This window comes from Filicampus tigris, chromosome 1 (assembly GCF_054856515.1).
Source record: "Filicampus tigris isolate MCC_2025a chromosome 1, RoL_Ftig_1.0, whole genome shotgun sequence".
NCBI classification, from domain to species: Eukaryota; Metazoa; Chordata; class Actinopteri; order Syngnathiformes; family Syngnathidae; genus Filicampus; species Filicampus tigris.
In genome coordinates this window covers 9,723,576-9,747,087 of record NC_141217.1, presented here as the reverse complement: position 1 = coordinate 9,747,087, position 23,512 = coordinate 9,723,576, and the positions used below count along the sequence as shown (strand labels likewise).

The following is a 23,512-nucleotide window of genomic DNA, read 5'->3' as shown; positions in this document are numbered from 1 at the left end:
ATATACAGATTTTCTGCACTTCGCTCCGTGTCCCACCGCACCAAACGCATCATCCGCGCCGCCCTGCACGGAACCGCGCTAACTACATTGACTTCAATTGAATCGCGCTGCCAGAAACGCCTTCAACAGATTTGTTGTGAACACGTGCCAGCCCAGAAACTGCTGGAGAAGAAACCAACGAGCCAATCAGCAACCCGAAGGGCTGACCAGTGGAAGCGCTCCCTGTACCAGGCGTCTCCGCCCATTGTTTCAGACGGAATGACCTCCCTCACATCCGCTGTATTGACATATAAACAATGACCGCTGTTAAATAAAGCAGTTACATTAAAACTCTCGACTCGCTCACTTCGTCTTCTTAAACAAATACAACGTGTACTGGCAAGCATTGAGTTTTAAACAAACCACTTTAAAAGGGGGACGGACGGGGTCGGAGGACGATAATTTGTATGTATAAGACCGGCAAAAAGGGTCAAGTGCCCAGCTCTGTTAAATGAAACAATTCCTTGTTACTTCTGTCTCCTGTCTGTCACATCAATAATAAACACCTGTGAGCCTCTTCCATTACCAGCCGAACATGCGCATGCTATAATACCAGGGTAGTAGTCAAGTCCACCTTTATCGAGTCAAAGTCAATATATAAACAAAATTAACAGTAAAAACAATTTGAAAAGTTCTTTATTAATGGTGGTTGACCTCAGGCGAGAGACGAGGAGGAGATTGGACACCGGGGAGCAGCAAACTGCACCAAACAGTGAAAGGTGGCTACAAAACAGTGCCGAACTCTAAGATAATGAATGAACATTAAGGCGTGTCCGCAGTTCGCCACGGCAGGGTTTGCTGCTGCGAAGCTAGCCATATTCTGACAAAAAAATGATTGCTTATGTGAAACATGGAAAAACGAATGTTACCGAGCAACCAAAAAACAAAGTGAAGACGTGTCTGTTTTTTTAGTTTGGTTTTTGTTCCTTTGTCTGTCTCTCGTTGGGTTTATTGAGTCCACCTGTGCTTGTCATCCCTGTCCCTCGTGTTAGCCAGCCTGCTCCCTCCCTCGACAAAACAGGACGAAGCACTTTCTTCCAGTTCAAGTGACTGGTGGAGCCCTATGGCAGGAGATAAAACACCCATGAAAATATTAAATGTCTAAAATGTCTTTTGTTTTACACAAGATGTCTTCAAGAGCTACCAAAGATGACAATATCTAATGTTTAGGTTTTGTTCTTGTTCTTGTTGACATACTGTGTATAATATACATAATGTATAAATGCATGTACTGTTTTAAAGTTTTGTCTCGGCATGGCAGCGATAAAGAAAAGAACATTTTTAGAAAGTTCAGGTACAAACCATCATCCCATCAGCCGTTCGTAGTGAACACTGCTCACACGCAAAGTACACTAACCTGTTTTCTGGGTTTGGTTATGTGACATTCTGCATGAGGCAGATTAACCCATACTGTTACGTAATAGTGGGCAGAAGAGCAGAATGGCTCGCTCGCAGACCGATTTTCAGATTAGGCAGAAAATTAAAGATATGGACTGTGTTGATTAAGTTCACACTTGATGGGTGGGCACTGGGCAGGCACTCCAGAGTCCAGACACAACTATTTGTATACAAGACATTCAAAAATCCATTTTCACTTATACTACTTGTCCCATTTAACTCATAGTCTTGCAAGTGTAAGATTTCATTAAAGTTCAGAATTGTTGGAGTCCACATCGTTAGCACTAAAACAACAGAATGACATGCAAGCTACTGTGAAATATCGATTCAGGCAGTGTTGCAGAAATGCTTTTAAGATAATAAGGAGTAGAGGACCCTGTGGAGAGATCAATGAGGAGAGGAAGTGGGCAAAAGAGAGGTTTCTCCCCACACACCACAGATCATCCATAACGAGCTGGGGTGTCGATACTTTGCAATGGCTCTTCACCTCCATGTATTGACCACTGCATCACCGCGTCAGGAAACTGAAACTTTCTTTTGCAGTGCAAACAACAGGAAATGGTTAAGTAACTTCTGCACATGCAGAGTACTTTCCTTTCCTTTCTACCTACGTGTATTGCTGAATTGCATCTTGTGTTGATTCACTCTTCTTGGGGTATCGGCTGAGACGGTATGCACTGTGCAATGCCTCTCATCAGTGAAGATGCTGACAGTGAATCGCATCCATCCATTTTCCATGGTGCTTGTCCTCATTATAGGTTGCAGGTGAGCTGGATTCTACAACAGCTGACTTTGGGCATGAGGTGGACTGTCGCCAGCCAATCACAGGGCATAGACAAATAACCACGAACACTCACATTCATACCAGCCAGCCAGTGGTCCATTTTGTACCTGGTCCTTCAGTGGGGACCACTATCACGTCATAATTTTCGATCAAAAGTCGATGCTGTACAAATACCCAATAGAATAGCACGTAACTGTGCAAATACATAATTTGGAGCAGTTCAGAATTGACATCACTGGTCAACAGCAAATGTTAATCAGAGATGGCTTTATGTGTGATTTCAAAATGTCTAGCACATCAGGTTTTTTAAATATTTTCAATTTTTGTTTTTCCTTTAAAAGTTTCACCTGTAACAGCTTGCACTATATTGATTTTACCAACCATCCATCCATTATCCGATCCGCCTATCCTCACAAGGGTCGCGAGCGTGCTGGAGCCTATCCCAGCTGCCTCCGGGCAGTAGGCGGGGTACACCCTGAACTGGTTGCCAGGAAATCGCAGGGCACACAAAGACAAACAACCATTGACACACATCCATACCTAGGAATAATTTAGACTGTCCAATTAACCTACCATGCATGTTTTTGGAATGTGGGAGGAAACCGGAGTACCAGAGTACCGAAGAAAACCCACACAGGCATGGGAAGAACATGCAAACTCCACACAGGAAGGCCAGGGCCAGATTCGAACCCATGACCTCTGCACTGTGATGCGGACGTGCTAACCAGTCGATCACCATGCCTCCCATGGATTTTACCATGTGTTGTAATTTATAGTTATGACGTTTCAGAAAACAATGCCACCTGTTGCTCAACTTAACCCTTAATTCCGAACAATTATGAATAATAATAATAACAATAATAATAATTATTATTATTATTACTGCTGTGAAAAGCTGATGTGCTACAGAAAAAAACAAGGGCAGAATTGGAATCAGTGAAAAAATTATCTGCAAAAGTTTACTTTCATCTTGGTTTAAAAAATTTGTACATTTGTATTGACATTGCAATTCTCGTTCACTAATGTGATTGGTCATTAAATAAATAAATGAATGAAAATCTAACATTTACATCCACTATGGAAGCAGTGGAGCCCAAAGAAGTAGTACAAAATGAAGAGACAGACTGTTGGAAATAAATTAAAACAATTTTATGGAACAACTATTCGAATTTAGGTTGTAAATGTAGGTCACTACTTCTAGTGGTGTTTAGGCCAGCAGCGAAGCCGAGCTGCTCCTAAATGCCTGCTACTGCATTCATACCACCCACAGACTATTTGGAGAGTTTTAAGTACCCAAAAGCACAGGGGAGAATGTGCAAACTCCACACAGGAGCTGAGATTTGAACGCCGAGCCTCAAAACTGAGTGGTAGACGTGCTCACCACAATTTCAGTGACTGAGTGGCAATGCCAAATAGCAAATGTCAACACTGCCTCCCTTCGGGTCCAGCATCTTGGTGCAGTCAAGATGCTTATGAAGTGCCCCTTCATTGGACAAAAAGAGACAATGCAGTGTCAAACATGACCAAACACCAGAATGTCCTGTGTAAGTAAGTCGAACATGTTTAAATGGAAAATAATGCGCGACATACGAGCTACCAAAGAGCCTTGTTTTTCATTCATGATCCTTGGAGACTGCAGTTGCGTTTTGTTGCCGCTATATGCCACGCCGCTAGATAGCGCGGAGTCCACATTTAGGTCGGATTTATTACCGGCGTAAAAGAAGGAAACGTGGAAGTAGTCTGCCAATCTCTCACATGTACACAAATTACACTCAATGATGGACTCTTCAAATCAAAACGATGCCGCAAACCGTTGTTTACATGACACTAATCCTGACGCCCGAGAAAGAGAAGACAAAGAATTCTACCCTGGTTACAAAGACGTCGATGCTTTCGTTAAAGTAAGTTGTGCTAGTGTGTGTGTGTTGTAAGCGAAACACGGAGTCGAGACTAGCAACGTGGATGCACGTTAGCTCATTTTCGTCCCACTCCAATTTCAGTAAAAGGCATTTTGAAGTAGTAGTAGTAGTAGCAGTAGCAGTAGTAGCAGTAGTAGTAGTAGTAGTAGTAGTAGTGGTAGTGGTAGTGGCGCATCATTTGTCATCGATCCATCTAAGTCGTGATCCACTGTTATAAGAAATTGCCAATAAAGAATTATAAAGCAATAAAGAAAATGTATTGTTAAGAATTGCAATTGAAAGAGGCTAAGAGGCATAATGAATAAGAATACCAAAGAATATGTACCGTTATAACCTACGAAATAACGTCTCTGACGCATACGTGCCAAATTGATATTTTCCAAATAAAATAAAAGTCCGACCTGGGATGCACTTAAAGTATTTCACTGTTAAGGGGGACGTACTTTTGATGGGCCTACTTTTGACGGGCTCACCAGTTGAGAATAACTGGTCTATAACTACTATTTTGGTACATTTTCGCGTATCGTTATGGTGTGATGACTGCCCTAAAAAAAATAAAAATAAATGTGGTACATTTTGTCCCCCAAATATCAAGCATGAGACTAAATCATTGCTGCGATGCATTTTAACTGCGATGCATTTTATTTATACACATCAGACTTTAATCTGGTGCGTCATCTATAGTCACAGTCTGTTTTATTATTTGGTCACGGGTAAATTGATTCTTATGCTACATCATTGTAGTTGTATCTGCATCATTTCCCTGTATTCTATTAACGCTTACTTTCATAGCTTAGTGGAAAAGCAGCCCAGAATGTCTGGTGTGAAGTTTTCCTGAGCATGTTTTTAAATGTGAGTTAAATTATGTCTCTTCTTTGCAGTATGGCTTGGGTTCAGTGTTGTTGGCCACCAAAGCGTCTGGCACCTTGCCTCAAAATGGGGATGAGTTTGATTTCTATCGCAGCTTTCCCGGTTTCCAGGAATTCTGTGAAGTTCAAGGAGATCAACTCTTGGTCTGGTAAGTATATCAAGCATGATGATGCTTCCTATCAGGCAATAAATGCCCACCTGTCTGGGCAAACATCAACTGTAATGTAGAATAAAAATATCCCTTTGTGTAAGTTGGGTCAACATTTGCTATTTTGAGGTATGCTCCCCTCCAAAAGTGAAGAATTTCTCTTTTTTTCTATAAACGAAAAATGTCAACATTTCAGCTTGTGTTTCGAGGCATTTATTTCCATTTGCAGCTGATGCACAACATTGATGATTTCATTTTTAATGAAACACTAATTTATTGTGTTTGTAGAGGTATCAGAACAGATAGAATTAAAATAAATTCAAGTGAATAAAAAACATTGACATTGACATTGGCAAAAATGTGCATTCTTCATTTGTGATGCTTTTATGGGCTTTCATTAACTGTCTCCCTCAGTTTTTCTTTCTTTTTTTTCTTTTTCTTTTTTGCATACTCCTGTCAGTCTGCTCTTCAGTAGGTAAAAACATGCTCTGTATGGCTTAGGTATGGAGTGGTCACACACTTGGAGGCAAAAATGTGGATGTCAATGGGTCACAGGCTTGATCCAGTTACTGTTAGTGAAAGATTTTTATTAAGTCTTATGCACTTGAATCCATTTTGGGTCTATCTGTTCCAGTAATTTTGCATACCTAATCAGTTAATTTATCCACATGTAAGTACCTGGAAATTAAGATGGAACTATTGATCGCTTGCCTCATATTGTTCTTTTGATGTCAAACCCAATTCAAAAACCCAATTCAATACTTTTGGAGAGGGGAAACTATACACATGTAAATAAACATGTATCCCTGTGTTAGCATGAGTCAGATCATGCAACATCACAGCTGCCGATCTCGCATGAGAGACCGCGATAAGCTCACCGGGCTGGAGGAGAGATTTGACTTGGTCGTTGACTCCAATGATGTTATCCTGGAGAAAGTGGTATTTGCTACAATTTTTCTGCGACACAGATTGCTTTAAAAAATGCTTGATACGAACTAACTTGAGAAAATATGTCCAATTCCCAGGGGATTCTTCTGGATGAGGCTGATGGCGTGAACAGGAGCCAAAAGCCTGTCATGCCCGCAGGCTTTCAGCCTCCCAAGATTGTTGTTTCCAGCTGGAATCGCAAGGTTGACTGAATTGCCTCTCCTCGTTCAGATACAAGTCTCTGCCTCTCGTCTGTGCTAAAGTGATGCTTGCTTATTATATTGATCAGGGTTCGGGCTCTGGAAGTCGCGCCGAGACGTTTAGACTGCTCCAAGCCAAGAATATCCAAAGGCCTCAGCTGAAATTCAAGGAAAAAGTTGACAACAGCAATACACCGTTTATTCCCAAGATTTTTATCAAGCCCAACGCGCTGAAACCACTTCCCTCATGTAAGACGCTGTTGACATTTATAAATATAATCCCATGAGCGAAATTAGGACAAAGATGTTTCCTAACTTTCATAAGCGGTTCTATCAACCTGTTAAAGTGTGGTGACATTGAGTCTGTTACAATCTGTCAGACTTTTAGCATTGCTAACCCGTTCTCTTGCTCCTTTTACTTTCTTGAGGACAGATTTCACCACCCAAAGAATCCGTAAAGAGAGACCGGAAGATCTTGATCTCCCGGCAGCTCTGGCCGACTTCATTCACCAGCAACGGACCCAACAACACATAGAGGACATGTAAGAACTTTAGTATGATGGAATGTCATTGCATTTTACTCTTTTGATTTCTTTCTGAGTTTCTTAATCTTTTTCCTCCATAGGTTTGTACACCCATACCAGTTTGAATTGGATCATTTTACTGTACCTGATAGTCTTCTGTCCAAGACGGAGCCTAAGGTAGGCTACTTTGTAGTAAGCTATTGAAGCCTTTATGGCCGTGTTTTGATAATCACTTTGGTGGGCAGGATATGACTGAAAAGTGTATAACGATATAAGTATTTCATATTGGTCAAGATCGATATATAGTAATCCTTCATTTATTGCAGTTAATGGGGACTAGCTGTCGGCCTACACGGCCTTGATACTGCCCGGGCCGGCCCGGCTGGCACATTCGACCGACGCTTAGCCAAAGAACTAACGCGATGCAGCTTATGACCCTAAAGTCAGAATTGACTAAGTGCGTCTAATGGCAACATTGAGCCAGCATGTTCAACATACAAATGCACATATCCAGCTAATATTTAGCTTATAGCTTATAGCTTCAGCATATACATAAATACTTTACATACAGATACAGCATATGGTTACATAGACTGCTTTGATTAGATAGACTTTCCTCGCTTGCCCTTAAAATGCAGCGTTGTGTTTGTCATATATATTTTCTTTCCAAAGCAAGACAAGTTTATCCAATCAATTGTTGTTCACTAGCATGCTTTCAGTAACAGCTGCATTATTGTATGGTCTTGAACTTCACAAAAATAAAGCTCTTGTGAAAAATAATACTAAATAATACAAAAAACATTATTAAAATAAATATACTGGTTGAAAACAGCCCTTTGAGTAATCCATGGTAAATTTCACAAATAGTAAAAAGTTCATGAAATTCAAGAACAGAGAAGTTCATGTATTTTTTTAATTCCTTTTTTTTTTTGGGTAAGAATCGGAATCGAGAATTGTTAGGAAACGGAATCGAATCAGAGAATCAGAACCGGAAACGTCCAAATTCAAACCATGCCCAACCCTACTAATAACTTCGTTAAAATTTTAATCTGTATCCTAAAATTGCCTTAACGAGAATGCTATGGTTCATTTTATCCAAAGGTTCAATCCTGGTGTAATGCACAACGCTTGTCGTCATTGTTGTGCAAAGCGAAAGTGTCATTACTTCTGCTGCTGTTGTTGCCGCTTCTTCTTTGTTTCCTCCTTCTTCTTCCTTGCTGTCTTCTTCTCTCTTTCTTCTTTTAAAATGAAGAAACAGCACAGTTGCCTTAATTAATCATGGCTTAACTTTCTCTTTGCACAATAACATTAACAAGGTCCTTTGGATAAAATGCAACGCGGTATTCTAATTAAGCTAAGATGTTTTAAGACAAACTTAAGACAAAACCAACAAACATTTTACATGTCGATGTTTCGTCGTGCTTGCCTTTCATCCTTGAATACGATTATTTTCCTGTAAAATACAACTGTTGAACGATACACCAAAGACATACAACTAATATGGTATTTGAATTCGGCTTTGCGAAGTGCGCAAATTATTTTGGATTTTTCCAATGAGCTGTCGAGCAACTTTCTAATTTAAAACTACGTAAAGCTCCGTCTTTGTAACAGTGATTCTCCTCTAAGTATCTGATATTCCACAATTGCAATAGTAACCAGAAGGCCTCTTTAATAGGTCAACTATGAAAAAGTTAAAAAAAAAAAAAAAAAGGATCAATGTAAAGCACTGGCCATACATAGCAGCAATAAAACATAGAACTGGCTTGCAGTGAGTGCTCTCTGGAGGCTATCTGCTGGGTAGGTTTGCAGAGTGGGCGCGATGGACGCTGCAGGCACGCACACCATAGAATCGATACCATGACATATTACAGGAAGTCCTCAAACTACAACGTACACGACCTAGGACGTTTCAACTTCACGCCGTCTGTGCCCCCTCAGCCATTTTGTCCCCAGCACCACAGTGACTACCTTTACATGCAGACAATATTTGGGGTTAAGGTCAAAATTCCAATTTCTGGAACATTCGTAATAACCCGTTTACATGAATGAGAGGACAGATTTGCTTCGGCCTTTGAATAACCCACTGTGTACGATGACGCACGGTGTCATGACTCAAATGGACATCATTTCCGCGTGTTACTTTCAACTAGAGGTGGGGGAAAATTGTAAGCTGTTTAGCATTTATTTCCAATTATTTGCGTCCATATTCCTTTGTGGAAAATGAGGGATTTCGAGCACTGCTACATACATTGTAGCAAAGGTACACCGTCGGCGCTACTTTTACTGACACGGCAATGCTGACGCTCTACAACTAAACCAAAACAGAAGTCATGGCCGCGCTGTCAAAGGCAAATACAATTGCAGTTACATGTGATGCGTAGACGTCTGACACCACAGAATCATTTGTTACTCTAACTGTGCATTTCGTCACCGCTGCGTGGAAGCTCAGGTCATATGTCCTGCAAACAAGAGCAATGAATGAAAGACACACAGGTGCTAATGTGGCTGAGCTGCTAAGCAGTGCCCTAAATGAATGGAACATCGCAAAGAAAGACGACGTTTTAGTTACAGATAATGCCGCTAAAATGATTGTCACCTCCGAGCTGGGTGACTTCGTTCAATTGAAATGCTGAAATGTTACAGAAATATACATTTATGCAACTCAGGACAGCGTTTTTATTTTGTTAAATATTGAATGTACTGCTGAGCTGCGGATACAGAAGGAGTATTTTATTTGTAACTCAGGGAAACCATTTCATGTTTACATACATTTAAAATCAGCCAAGCACTTTTTCGAGCTGCTGGTACTGAAGTACATGCACATTTGTAATTAATTAGTAATTTTTGTGTTCATTGATCTAATTTTAAGAGCCTCAACAGAAGTTGTTGTTTTGTTTTTACAAAACGCTGCTATTTATTCTGGTATAACAATTTATTTTGTCAATATTTATTGATTACAACATTGCACAAACGTTTTAACTTTCCAGTTTACACACATTTCCATCAGTTTAATAAAATATAATGGAAATGAATTAATATCTCTTGTTTCTTCTTACAAAGAATGCTTTAAAAAAATTGCACGCGAACCTTTACTCAGTGAGATAAAAAATGTGTGTTGTGAAAAAGTTAACAAGTCAAAACAGCTAAATTAAAGATGCCTCAATAATCGTTTTATAATCGAATCGTAGTCCCTGAATCGGAATCGAATCGTGAAGTGCCCAAAGATTCCCACCTCTACTTTCAACTGTCAACAAAACACTTGATATTCATGTCACTCACCACAGCACTGAAGCAGCCGGTTTCCTCCTCACTCCAAAAGTGTGCTTTTGTGCTTCGTCTCTGAGCTTGTTTACCTGTGCTTGTGTATTTGCGGTGGGTTGCGCACAAAATAACACACTTCTGCATACAATCACTTCCTGCACTACAAAGACCAGCATTCCTTGCGGTTGAGCATGCGCAGTGTCTCGATCGTGTCTGTTTGCACGCCGGCAGTATCTTTGCCTTTTTCGCCCTCCTCTTCTTCTCCACCCACCTCTCAGCAGTAATGCTAAATACAGCATCTTGTGCTTTTTATTTTAATGTATTTTCTAGGGATGTTCCGATCAGGTTTTATGACACCGATACCGATCATGCATGAGTGAGATCGGCCGATACCGATTCCGATCACATGGAATATCTGTATATCTTTCCATTTATTTATGGTGACTGCTATTATGCAATATTATCTGAAAATAAAGACAGCCATATTATTGCCGTAATTTTGACAAAAATCTCTATATATTTTCAAAAGCATGAAGAAATACAAAACCGTTGCTGGCACAATACAACAATTACTCAGTCACAAAGATAATTAAAAACCAGCTTTTAGTAACAGAGTTTTTAACAGATCAAAAGAATCAGCAGTCTCAAAAGACTTAATTATGAAAAAAGTCAAATAAATAAACATTGCATGGTTCAGAATATAATCAAAGGAGAAAAGGTAGTCACATGCAGGCTTCACTCGAATAAACTATTCAATGAGTTCCTAAATCGAAACGACTCAGGAACTTGGTTTCTTGTCTTGTGCATAGACAAACTATCTTGTGCATTTGTCAACGAGAAAAAAGTAACGCATCATGCATAACACACTTTGGAATACATATGCCCCGTTCGAACATTGTCATTAAAAGCCATACGCGAGCAGTAAAACTCCCTTGTTAGACTCAAAATCGACACAGGATTGACTTCCAAGCTCCATTTAACACTTGTAAAACTTAAAACAGGATAATAGGCCTTTTTTGGGGAAACCTTCGATGCGACAATACACTCTCTGTTGGAGCTACGTCTCTGAAGTATTTGCGTCCTGGTAGCACGTAGCTAGCGAGGCTCGAAGTGGGCGAGCAGACGGTGGAATCCGGTGTCTTCCACCACTGAGAATGGTTGGTCATCAAGTCCGATAAATTTCATTATTTTTCTGGTTATTTGCGTTGCCTTTTGCCTGTCGCGCTGATGTGGGTTTGAGTTGGTCAAACTGCGTTAGCTGCCGTTTCATTGTTGCTGCTGCTTCAATCTAGTGAGCCTTGTAAACTCACCATAGTCTCCCAATTGTTTGTTCTTCAAATGTCAGATTAAGTTGGTTGTGTTGAAACTTGTGGCCATGCTCCCCCCGCGAGGTACCTTTTCATGGCATATATTGCAAGACGCAAAGTACACAAAGCACACCGCATGAGCTGCGGGTGATCGGATTGCTGGGTGTCCATCTGAACAATAAACTGGACTGGAGCGACAACACAGACGCCCTCTATAGGAAGAGTCATAGCAGACTCTTCCTACTCAGAAGACTGAGGTCCTTTGGGGTTCAGAGGACACTCCTCAGGAACTTTTATGACTCAGTGGTTGCATCGGTCATTTTCCAGGGAGTGGTCTCGTGGGCAGGCGGCGTCTCGGCTCGGGGCGAGAAGAGGCCGGACAAACTGGTCAAGAGGGCCGGGCTCTGTCCTGGGCTGCTCCCTGGACTCGGTGAACTCAGTGGGGGATAGGAGGATGATGGCTAAACTGTAATCAATGCTGGACAACCCGGCCCACCCCCTCCAGGGCACTCTAACAACACTCCACAGCTCCTTCAGTGACAGACTGTTAGACCCTCTCTGTGCAAAGGAGAGATTCCGCCGCTCCTTCTTGCCTGCTGCTGTCAGACTGTTTAACAAGAACATTGGGTAGTCTCTACAAACTGGCAGACATTAGTGCAATCGTGGAGTCCTGCACCTGAGCTTATATTGTGCAATGCTCAACATTCCCCACTACTGTGTCTTTATTTTTATCCAATGCTGTTCCTTATATTTCACTGCAGCACTGTCACCTACAGTATTTTTTCCTCTGTACTATGTACAGGCTAAAATGAGTGTTTCTTGACATGTATGTTGGTGTGTATATACATGTTACTGCGTATATTTACATAGGTTTGATTCTGAATGTTTTATGTTAATGTTATACATTAACGGCGACATTATGCTGCCGTCTCTGTGTGACCTATATCTTTTTGGTATACAAAGTATTTTGACGTAAATTTCGACTAACGGTGAAATCCGACATATGCGGAAGTTCGCCAGTGTAGAAACGGAACTCGTTCGTAAAATGAGGACTTCCTGTTATATTGTATTTGGATACGACGTGTAAGTATTAATACTTTTCAAAGTATTGATACTTTTGACTAAACTAGTACATTGTAATGTAGTGTAATGTGCAGAGTTGCACTTCCACCAGTGCGCTCTAAATGCTTATTTAAGATTAGATAGATTTATTCGATGCTACTCCAAAGCAGTACCGTTGACAGTTCCTTTAGCCTTCGTTCAGTGTTCATACAATGTAAGTGTAAGTGAACTAATACCACATTTTCTGGGCTATAAGCCGCACTTGATTTGCACTGGCGTTAGCACGTCAAAGACAGGGAATTTATAAACCACGTCACCAAGTCCGGAGGCATTTATTTGAGTTAGTCCGCATAATATCATCTTATTTTAAGAGTGGCCTGAGTTAACTGGTCATTTATTTGAATGAAGTTTCTTCGTTGGTTTGAATTCTTCTTCTTCGTTGGTTTAACTGCTTCTTTGTGTTTGGAGGAGGCTGGGCAGCACGCTGCCTGCGACGGTGCCACGGTCGGGGTGTGCATCCTGATTTTTTTTTCCCCCATACAACATTTTATCAAAGGCATTTTCAATTGCTATCGATCACATGTCTATCGCGATAAAAATTGATGTTGAATTATCGCCCAACCTTAATTCTGACCTTTGGTCTACGCGCACATTTTGTGAACTGGACGTTTAAAAAATGTGTGTGTATATGTAAAGTTTGGATATCGTTACAGCCCTAGTAAACACACATTTGTTTAATATTCCACTTGTGTGAATTGGGGGAAATATGCTTTTAATTAAGTGTGTGTCCTTGTAATCTTACTGCGAGTGTGGTCTCAACTACATCTGTCTACATTTGTAGATGTACAAACCAATAGAAGAGACAAACTGCTCCTTTATTGAGACACTGGAGGATCTGGTGGCTCTGAATGAGAAGCTAAACGAGGTGCCCGAATTTGCAGTGGACCTTGAGGTATGTAGAATTCCAATTCCACACAAAATTGATGCCTGGTATAGCTGCCAGTTGCCAACTGACATATCCTGAACACCATGACAGCACCATTCATACAGGAGCTTCCTGGGAGTCACCTGTCTGATGCAGATATCCACCAGAGAGCAGGACTTCATCATTGACACTTTGGAGCTCCGCAGTGAGATGTACATCCTGAATGAGGCCTTCACCAACCCTTCTGCAGTCAAGGTATTGCAGCTACTTCGCTAATTGTTTTATTATGGTGTTGCATTTGCACCTTTGCTTTTCAAAGAGTGAAGATTCACCTAAGTGACGCTTTGCCAGTACTTCATAATAATCATATTACAGTGGTACCTCTACTTACGAAATTCATTGGTTCTGGAAGAAATTTCTGAAGTAGAAAATGTTGTAAGTAGAGACGCGTTTTCAATGTAAATGCCCTAATCCGTTCCAAGCCCCCCAATATTCAGACATAAATGTTTTATATAGCATAAAAAATGCATCAAAACAATGTAACAAATACATGTTACAATTAGATTATTGCACAATAAATGAGAGTTGTGCATAATGTAAAAAACAAAGAATAGAGAAAGACTAAAAATGATGGTCGTTTACCTTTTAATTGCTGTCCTCATCGCTTTTTGCCCTCTTTGGTTCATGTTCTCTCTCAGAAGCTTTTTTTGCCTGGCGTTTTGTAAAGAACTGATTTAATAACGTGGCGACTGTCGATACATTACGGTCAGATTCTTTGGCGAAATCGACCAAACGCATCCCCTTTTCATACTTTCCTATTAATCTCTTGCTTTGTTTGGACAAAAAAAAACGATTTTCTCCTTTTTTTTTCTTTTCCTCGTTTCTAATTCACGTCAAACTATCGGAACAGCTCATGGCCCGAGGGGCGAATGACGAGGACGCTGCGAAGACATATCTTTCACATATATATCTATCTACCTGTCTATCTACACACACAGACACATATGGTAGAGGTCCCTCTTAGCCAATGGGGTGCCAGGAAGATGCTAGGTAATAGCCAATGGCAGAGCAGCTATGAGTATGTTGCGTTCAGGTAACTGGAGCTGCGAGTAGCAGCCCATACTGTATTTTTTACCTTTCGTATCCTGAAATTTCTTTCGTGACAAGAGGCAATATTTTCCTGTCGAGGTGTTTCGTAACTTGAAAATTTGGTATGAAGAGACGTTTGTAAGTAGAGGTACCACTGTATTTACTTCTGCCTTACTATTATCTCAGGATTATCTCTATCACTATTTGAGATTCAGCTCACCCTAAGTGGCAAATATCTTTTGAAACTGATGGTACTGAATATTTCCACTGTGTAAAAAGTGTGTGTGTATGTCTGTGTTTATTGAATGCAACCCAATCTGAAACAGTTTTCATTCCCTGTACGGCCATCAGGTGTTTCATGGAGCAGACTCGGACATTGAGTGGCTCCAGAGGGACTTCGGCTTGTATGTGGTCAACTTGTTTGACACGCACCAGGCCAGCCGAGTGTTAAACCTGGCCAGACATTCGCTTGACCACCTGCTCAAGCACTACTGCAGCGTGGAATCAGATAAACGCTATCAGCTTGCCGATTGGAGGATCCGGTATCGTGCCGTTTTCAGTTGGATCTTAATCTGCGGTTGTTGTAGTTGCATTAAGATCAAACCACTAACTTGACTCCGTAGGCCCCTGCCAGATGAGATGACACACTATGCTCGCAGTGACACCCACTATCTCCTTTACATCTACGACTGTATGAAGGCGCAGCTCTTGGACTTCAACCAGGGCCAGACTGGTCTGCTGCAGAGTGTCTGGAACAGGAGCAAAGACGTTTCCCTGAAAGTTTGTACAACTTTGACCCGTTGCACCCCGGAGATTGAAATGCCACTCCAATGTTGTCTTGTTTACACCTTGTTTTCTCTTTCTAATATTTCTCTTAATTCTCACTGTGTTCCATCTCCCACGCAGAAATATGCAAAGCCAATATTCACAGAGGAATCCTATCTGGAGGTGCAGAGGAAGCAGAAAAGGTCTTTTAACACCCAACAGCTCACTGCCTTCAGACTACTGTTCGCCTGGAGGGACAAGCTGGCTCGGCAGGAAGATGAAAGCACCGGGTAGGGTGTTTGGAGATGGAGCTCAACTGTTTCAGACAGGTTTTCACAGCCCACGTGTTCAGTGAAAATCTCAGTGTACTGTTCTGAACACAGTTGATGTTTTTTTGTAGATATGTCCTGCCCACCCACATGATGATCAAGATATCTGAGGAGCTGCCCAAGTAAGTTGACTCAGTCTCCCGCTTGAACAATGATTCATTTGTTCAGTCAATTCTGGCCACTTCGTGCCTGACTTTTGTGTTTTATTCATAAACTCAGCACAGTGTTTGGTTATTTTCTACCCAGAGAGCCTCAGGGCATCATTGCCTGCTGCAACCCCGTCCCCCCGCTGGTGAGGCAGCAGGTCAATGAGCTCCATTTGTTAGTGCAGGAGGCGCGAGAAATGCCTCTGCTCAAGGTAAGAAGAACTCTACCCCTTCAACTCTTGCCCCGTTTGTGTTTTTCACCACTTTGAGTTTCCGCACACAGGCTGAAATTACAATGCAAAAAACAAAAGGACTGACAGCAATAAAGAAGGTGAGAAACCTGTCCGTCAAAATAGAGCTATTTGCCTGTCGCGGATGCTGAATATTTAGAATGATGAGTTTGTTGTTAATTTTTCAGCCAGAGGTTACATTGTTTGGTCCTCACGATACATCCAGGGTCCCCGAGTGCACTGAACCTCGCTTTTCTGCTGATGGTGAGCCGTATTGTTATAAACATTAAGTTAGCAGACTGTGATGAAGCAACGGTTTGACCATGAAACAAAGCCCTTATCCTAAGGCCATATCAGCCAAAAGAGGTCTAAAAAAAAGTCATTGGCACAAAAGGCACACTAGCAAAAAAAGAGAGATTGATGAGTCAATATCACCCTTGAATATTAAGATTAATAAACAATAAAAACAAAAATCCTCTTTCTATCCTGCGTGTCCTCCTTAAGATTACAGGTGAGCTGGAGCCTGTACCAGCTGACTGGTTGCAAGTCAATCACACATCCACACCTCTGGAACATTTCGTCTTCAGCTAATGTAACATTTTTTGGGAGGTGGATGTGGGAACAAGTTAGAGTACCTGTGGAAATCCCAACAAGCGCAGGGAAAAAAAATCACTCCACGCATGAAAGCTTGAGCTGAGATTCGAACACTGTGCCTTTCAACTGTCGAGCACAAGTACTAACCACTTCCACCTTGTTTTCTTTAATTAGAACAACAAAACCTTTTGCGATAATGCAACACTAACGCCCCACTAAGAAGTCAAGCAAAAAAAAAAAATGCCATGCCGACATGGAAAAACTTCACCCGAAGGCCACATTTTACCACAATGATATTTAAAATACACTAGTGTAGTAGACCTAAGTGTTTATCAAAAGTATTAGAGGTTACATTCCTAAAAAGTATACTTAGTATATAGTAAGCCAATGTAAGGTAATGCATTTTGAACGTAAACACTGTGTTATAGGCAAATGAAAAAAAATACGTAATGCTTCAATTCAGTTGTATTCCACATACAAATTTAAAAGACATTGCACCGAAATAAATGATTGAAAACAAACACCTCTTCAAGATTAGTGGCAAATGTTTTAAACCTAAAAGTGATAATTACTCAAGTGTACTTGTTCAGAAATGCTTTTGTGAACCAACAAAGGGAGACTGCTTATTACGCTTTGAGAATCACTCCATGACTTGAGCCATGAATCTCTCAATTCTGTTCCCTCCTCAGAACTGCCTGTTAAACGAGGAGTGCTCTTCTCTGATGATGACCACAAATCCGACGATGTTGAGAAAATAAGTCGTCTTGTGGCATCTGCCAAAATTACACTGTTTGAGGTACCCTTACGCTTTACTCAAAATGTTTTAATATGAAGCAAAGGCAGCTGGCTTGACAAGTATTTTTCTTTCTTTAGGAGCCAGAAACAAAAGAAAGCCAAGAGTCCCTTCCTGTGGCTCAAATGAAAGCTAGACGAATTATTGAGTCCTTTGAAAACCCTTTTAGGATGGTAAGAGCTATGAGCCAGACACCAGCCCTGAAGAATGATGTGTATACAGCACTATCTCAAACCAGGAGTGCCCAAGTCCGGTCCTCAAAAGCCCCTATCCAGCCTCTTTTGGATGTCTGGCTCCTCCAAAACACCTGATTCGAATGATCATGATCGTTATCAGGCTTCTGCAAAGCCTGCTGATGAGCTGAGCTTTTGAGTCAGGTGTGTTGGAGGAGGGTGCCATCTAAAATAGGGGCTCTTGAGGACTGGACTTGAGCACCCCTGATCTAAACCGAGGCACAATATTTCGTTGTTCTTTTGTGATTTCAGTACTTGCCTTCCAGTGGTGTGCATGTCAATGAGAATGCAAAGTTAGACCCTTCTTCTAAGATATTTGAGGTACAGCAAAAAGCTCTGCAGCAATATTTAAAAAAAAAAAAAAAGAAGGGGTGGGTGGCGGGAATAAAAGCTAAACAAACTGTCTCGTTTTTCAGATCAGTAAAAGATGGAAGCTGCGGAGTATGGAACAGCAGCAGAGGGAGCTGGAGTCTGCAAAGAAAGCCAAGGAGGAAGCAAAGCAGCAAGCAAAGAAGGCAGCAGGTAACGTAGTGGAATATGCAGGGCGCATAAAAGGTCCTGAATTGTGGATAAAATGTGACCAATTGGCCTATTAAAATGTGGGCATAACATGTAATGTAGTTTTGTTTTTGTTTTTTAATACACACCGAAACTAGACAAGTACATGAACACGCAGTGAAGACTCAGTAACTTCCACATACAACCCAGGCTAAACTTAGCTCCTCCCTAACATATCTACAAAGATTTTAGGCTATGTTTTCACATTGCAGTGTTTGTGAAATCCAATCTTTTTATGTACTCATTCACATTACAAAAACAAATGCAACTTCTGACATAAGCCGAACGTGTCAGTGATGTGACATGCATGCGCCTAAAGCACAATGTTGAGTGGCGTGTACCAAAAAACAAAACGGTGGCAGTGTTTGAAGTAAATATGGTCAAGCGTGTTAAGGGCTCATCTTTTTATTGCCTCATATTGACAGAGGGGCGATGCAGGAGGAGGCAGAAATATTTTGGGGAAATAAAGCAACGCTTTTCGATCTCTTCATTTCATGGTTGCGTCTACAAAAGATGACATCATGTCATTACAACGTATAATAAAGGAATCATCTGCATGGCTGATTTATGATGACCACCTCATATATCATCTGTTTGCTTCATGTTTGAAGTGGGATTAAATTCAAGTCATATATAAAGACAACATTGTTACTCAAAACAACTTTGCAGATTCATGGACGATCGTCCAGCCCAAGCAATCTTGCGTGCCCGCGCTCTTTTGTTGACATATATGTCGGATGTGTACGGGTGGGTGTTCATAATGCAGATGAATTGTGCACATCAGATTTATACCCACATACGAAAGAGGCCCAGGTCGGATATGAAAAAAAATCATGATTGTACTATTTACACCGCATGAAAAAATCAGGTATGTGTCGAACATCAGAATAAAAATCTGAAATCAGAAGCAGTGTGAACATAGCCTTCATCTCTGTTCCATTGTATCACCTCTACTTACTTGCTTGACAATTTGAGAGCTTGTGAGGGCATCGTAGTTCGTTGAAGAGCACAAAAACAAATAGGCGAGTTTTTCAGCAGATAGCTAAGAATAGTTTCCACAAAGAATCCACATTTAATGCTACTCATCGTAAGCTAAATGACATTCTATTGTTGTTTTCATCAGAGGAAAGACAGAAGGCTAAAGAAAGCTACAAAGAGTCCCTGCAGAATGTGGCCACCGTGCGACAGCAAGCCGCCGTGAGTACTTTTCTCTCTTGTTCTTTATCTATTCAGTTCCACTGAAGGGACACCGTTTAGAACGCTTTCTAAACTTCCCCACCATTTTCCTGACACATGGCTTGCTTGAATGCCTGCTAATACATTTGATGACTCACAAAGGTGAACTTTTTCTTGCCATGTGCCTGTCACCTGATGTGTCTGGAGAAGAACGCTCAGGTGGGGGCAAAGAGACATGTCTGTCACTTGTCAAACAAGGTTTTCGTAGAGCAGCGATTCCCAATCAACGTGCAGTGGCACAGTAGCATGCCGTAAGAGGTGCTGCAAGAAATTAGCCAAATTTCCTTCATTTTTGTGGGCAAAAAAAAATTTAAAAAACAGTATGTCGCATTATATTATATAGCGCTTTTCTGCATTTGGTACTTAAAGCGCTTCACACTGTACCTCATCTACCTACTGATCAGGAGCAACTGGAGGTTCAGCAACTTGCTCAAGGATACTTCGACATGATCACAATGGCCGGGGGATGGAACCCGCAACATCTGGGTTGGGAGACTGACCACTCTACCACTGAGCCATGTTGCCCCCTTAGCTAATGCTCGTCAAGTTTTTTTTCCCTGTTTTTTTCCTTTTTGGTTCCTCCTAAATGCTTATAGAAAGGCCTTGGATGCACCTTCAGTCTGCAGTGCAGTCATCCATTACTCTGTGAGCACTGAGCCATCAATCGCTTACACACATACATATTCTGCGGTAGCGTTGGTGTAAATGTACTACCCGCTGAACCATTCACTAAAAGAGATGTCATGGGAAAACCTGCTCTCAGTAGCACTGTGTGTACAGTGTAGTGACGTGTATATGGTCATTAATTAGGGGAATTGTGCATTATAATATGTGCACTGTAAAGGCCTGTCGGTTTACCAAGTACAGTGCAACCTCAAGTTACGAACTTAATTGGTTCCGTGAGCCTATTTTTAACCTCAAATGATCAGAAATCATGACTAAAATGAACTGAAATGCAATGAATCTGTTCCAGCCCCCAAACTTAATTATACTTACCTTTTTTCTATTTTTATTTATTTTATTTATTTTTATTTTTTTTACTATTGTGTGTTTAAAAATCTATACAACACAGAAATGAGTGAAAACACAAAACATCATGTTTTGCTCATTAGCTTTAACTATAAAGAGGAAAAAGGGGAGGAAGACTACAGCTCCTACATTGAAAAATAGTCTTCCATAATAACATGGAGGAATTCCGCTTCAAGTTTTGCTTTTGTTTTCCATTATGTCTATTTCTTTTCCCATTCATTAGTTGAGTTTGGCATACCAATCCAGGGAATCATTTTCTGTCCCCCCCAAAAAAATCATGAAGTGTGATGTCACATTGTCATTTACAAGATGAACTCACTACGTATTTATTTTGGTTGTTTTTATATATTTTTTTTATTGTCTTGCTCACGTTTATCACCAGTGAGTGTTTTCTATTTAGAGAAGCAGCGCTTCTTTGGGGTGGGCGCGGCTGCTTGTGACATCTGTGATTGGGTAAATGTATCAATACATGTTGGTGGTCTGCCTCACGACATCACACGTGGACGTCTATTTTGTTGTGATTACACCAACATTAACTGTTTGTTACTTAAACAGATGCTAATTCAAAAAACTTACATAGTGTAATGTAGATAGTATATTCTGATGAAACTAACATTATTTCCAGACTTATTAGGCTCCCGCCTCAATCATTTGTGATTGGATGACAGAGGATGCCAAGGCGGAACTTCTGCATACATATCTAACGGCTTTCCGCCTTCCGCCACGGAGTGAAACAACTATTTTTTTTAGTTTACAGCAATGCGTTATGCATGTGAATGCTTACGCAGCCCGAGAAGCATGGAGCCATCCGCAAGTCCAGGGGTGCCCAAGTCCAGTCCTCGAGAGCCCCTATCCAGCCGGTTTTACGTGTTTCCCTCCTCCAACACACTTGATTCAAATAATGAGGATCATTAACAGGATTCTGCAAAGCTTGCTGTTGAGCTGATCATTTGAATCAGGTGTGTTGCAGGAGGGAAACATGTAAAACAGGCTAGATAGGGGCTCTTGGGCACCCTTGCATTAGTCCATGCCAAGATTGTGCGTGTATAGAAAATAGTACGTAACTAGAGGTCATTTTCTCTTCTTTTTTTATTTTCTTCTATGAAAGTTTTGTGCGTAACTCGAATTGTTCGTAAACAGAGGCGTTAGTAAGTCGAGGTTCCACTGTACTTTGGCTTTCATCCATACCTGTCATGATTATAACATTGGTTCACCCATTTGATCAGGAATGTGCAAAAGCAGAGGGAAAGAAACGTGAGAGGGTCCCCAGTGAGCCAGGAGAGTCGACTCCCAAGCCGAATAAGAAACTGAAATCTGCAGAGAAGAAAAAGCCCAAAGCTCCTCCTCAAGAGAGCTTCAAGCCTTTTGACTACAGTCAATCAGACCTCAAAGTGTTTTCTGGTATGGTGCTTTTATTGCATGATATTAAAAATGATAATACTTTTATACAGGATTATTCTATTCAATATATACTGTACTGAATCCATTGTGTATTCTTTTTTTGACAGAAACTAAATCAAAGGACAACTCACAGTTCGATCCAAACAGGCAGTCCCATGACCCGAAGAAAAAGGTAGTTTTTTTTTTTTAAATATTGTTTACCTGGTAATACATACATAATACTGTGTACTTGTGCTTAGTGGATTTTTTTTCTTGTTTTACAGAAAATGGCTGCTGGGAAAAAGAGTAATTCAGGGACTGGAAATAGAAGTATGTCATACCTAGCCGGAAGCTCAAACAGGTGAAGAAATGTAACATTGTAAATGTATATTTTTTTTCCTCGTCACTTAACCATTTTTTTCTCATATTCTTTACAGAGGATTTCGCCACAACTGGCCCAAAAGATAGATGTTTCTTTTCATCCACTGTGATTTTATCTTGTTTTATTACAAAAATTGAACTTTATTTTTTTTTCCATTTGTGGAAATGTTTCCCCTGTGAATATGCATAACAGCAGTTCACTATTAAAGGTGATGTTGTGCAATAAAAATGGATTGGTTGTTTTGAAAATATATTTCAACTACGGTAAATTCTGGAAAGACTGTTTTGAGAGAACTCAAAAGTTGTGACAATTTTCCCAAACTCTGAGGATTGGCGTCTTCAGCTGGACAATGCTTATTGCCAGACAGCTTGGTTGATCAAGATGTGGAGGGATGGACCACCAAGCCCAAGACTTCGGGCCCCTTTAGGAAGTCGAATCCTAGCGCATTCTGTCCTGCATATTTAATCGACCACGTGGTCCTGGTCCAATTCTCGTCGGCGACAGCCAATAGACGTCGAGAGCGTAAACTTCATGTCACAAGCAGGAACCGCAAGAACATACACGCCACCAAACAAAGAAAAAATATCAAACAAAAACAACAGACACACGCACAGCGTGGTGATCGGTGAAATATGGGGCACGTGTCATTGCGTCTGTGGGACCGCAAGGTACACAACACTGTTTTATGGAGCCACCCAGACTACAAAGGCCACTGATGTTGCCTGCACAGTCCCTGTTTTAGGCAACAGTAAATGTACTGTGGTCAAGAAATTTAAAGTAGTAGAAAATGTACACACTGTAAATCAAGTAGCAAAGTAAATATCGCTGGACACAGGACGAAAACCTCCACTTATATACTACTCAGTCCACACTTGCTCTCTATCCTGATGCAATGTTAAAGGCTTTTGTTTAAATCTCCTAAAGATTTGGAGGCACGAGAATACTGCCTGATTTTCACAATATGAATGACAAAAGACTGACGTTTGCAGAAGATGTTAGAAAGCAGTGCAGCAAAGAATAATCAACAATTCTAATGGGAAAAAAACAACACATTTACATGAGTAGAGGAATTTTTTATTTGCACTGTCACAAATTTTAAGGGTAAATGGCCACCATTTAGGGGCAGTCCAAGTGGTCACATTCACAAACAGAAAGAAAAAAACCCACAGGTCTACAGACATTTATGTGGTTCATATTGTCTATTATGTTCAATTAGCCTTGCCAGGCCAGTTGAATTCTGCTGAGCATAATAAAAATATGTAAAATATAACAATATAACATTACAGCCTACAATAAATAGACATTTAAAAGACCAAGGTTATTTTGACAAACTCCTTTTGGTCTACATTAAAAAGTTAACACAAGCTAATGTATTCCTTCCTTC

At 40.8% G+C, this 23,512-nt stretch overlaps 1 protein-coding gene across 1 annotated transcript; it reads left to right on the top strand.

Annotated features, from left to right (window-relative positions):
* Positions 1–3,936: 3,936 nt before the first annotated feature.
* exosc10 (exosome component 10) lies at positions 3,937–22,356 on the top strand. The gene is made up of 25 exons (XM_086051335.1): positions 3,937–4,122; positions 5,022–5,158; positions 5,974–6,097; positions 6,184–6,288; positions 6,375–6,534; positions 6,719–6,827; positions 6,911–6,986; positions 13,281–13,391; positions 13,476–13,619; positions 14,805–14,995; positions 15,077–15,233; positions 15,360–15,508; positions 15,619–15,669; positions 15,794–15,905; positions 15,977–16,024; positions 16,112–16,187; positions 17,207–17,313; positions 17,391–17,483; positions 17,796–17,864; positions 17,960–18,065; positions 19,225–19,298; positions 21,593–21,767; positions 21,875–21,939; positions 22,031–22,107; positions 22,184–22,356. The coding sequence occupies exons 1-25, from the start codon at positions 3,997–3,999 to the stop codon at positions 22,212–22,214; spliced, it is 2,673 nt and encodes an 890-aa protein (XP_085907461.1). The 5' UTR covers positions 3,937–3,996; the 3' UTR covers positions 22,215–22,356.
* Positions 22,357–23,512: the final 1,156 nt, after the last annotated feature.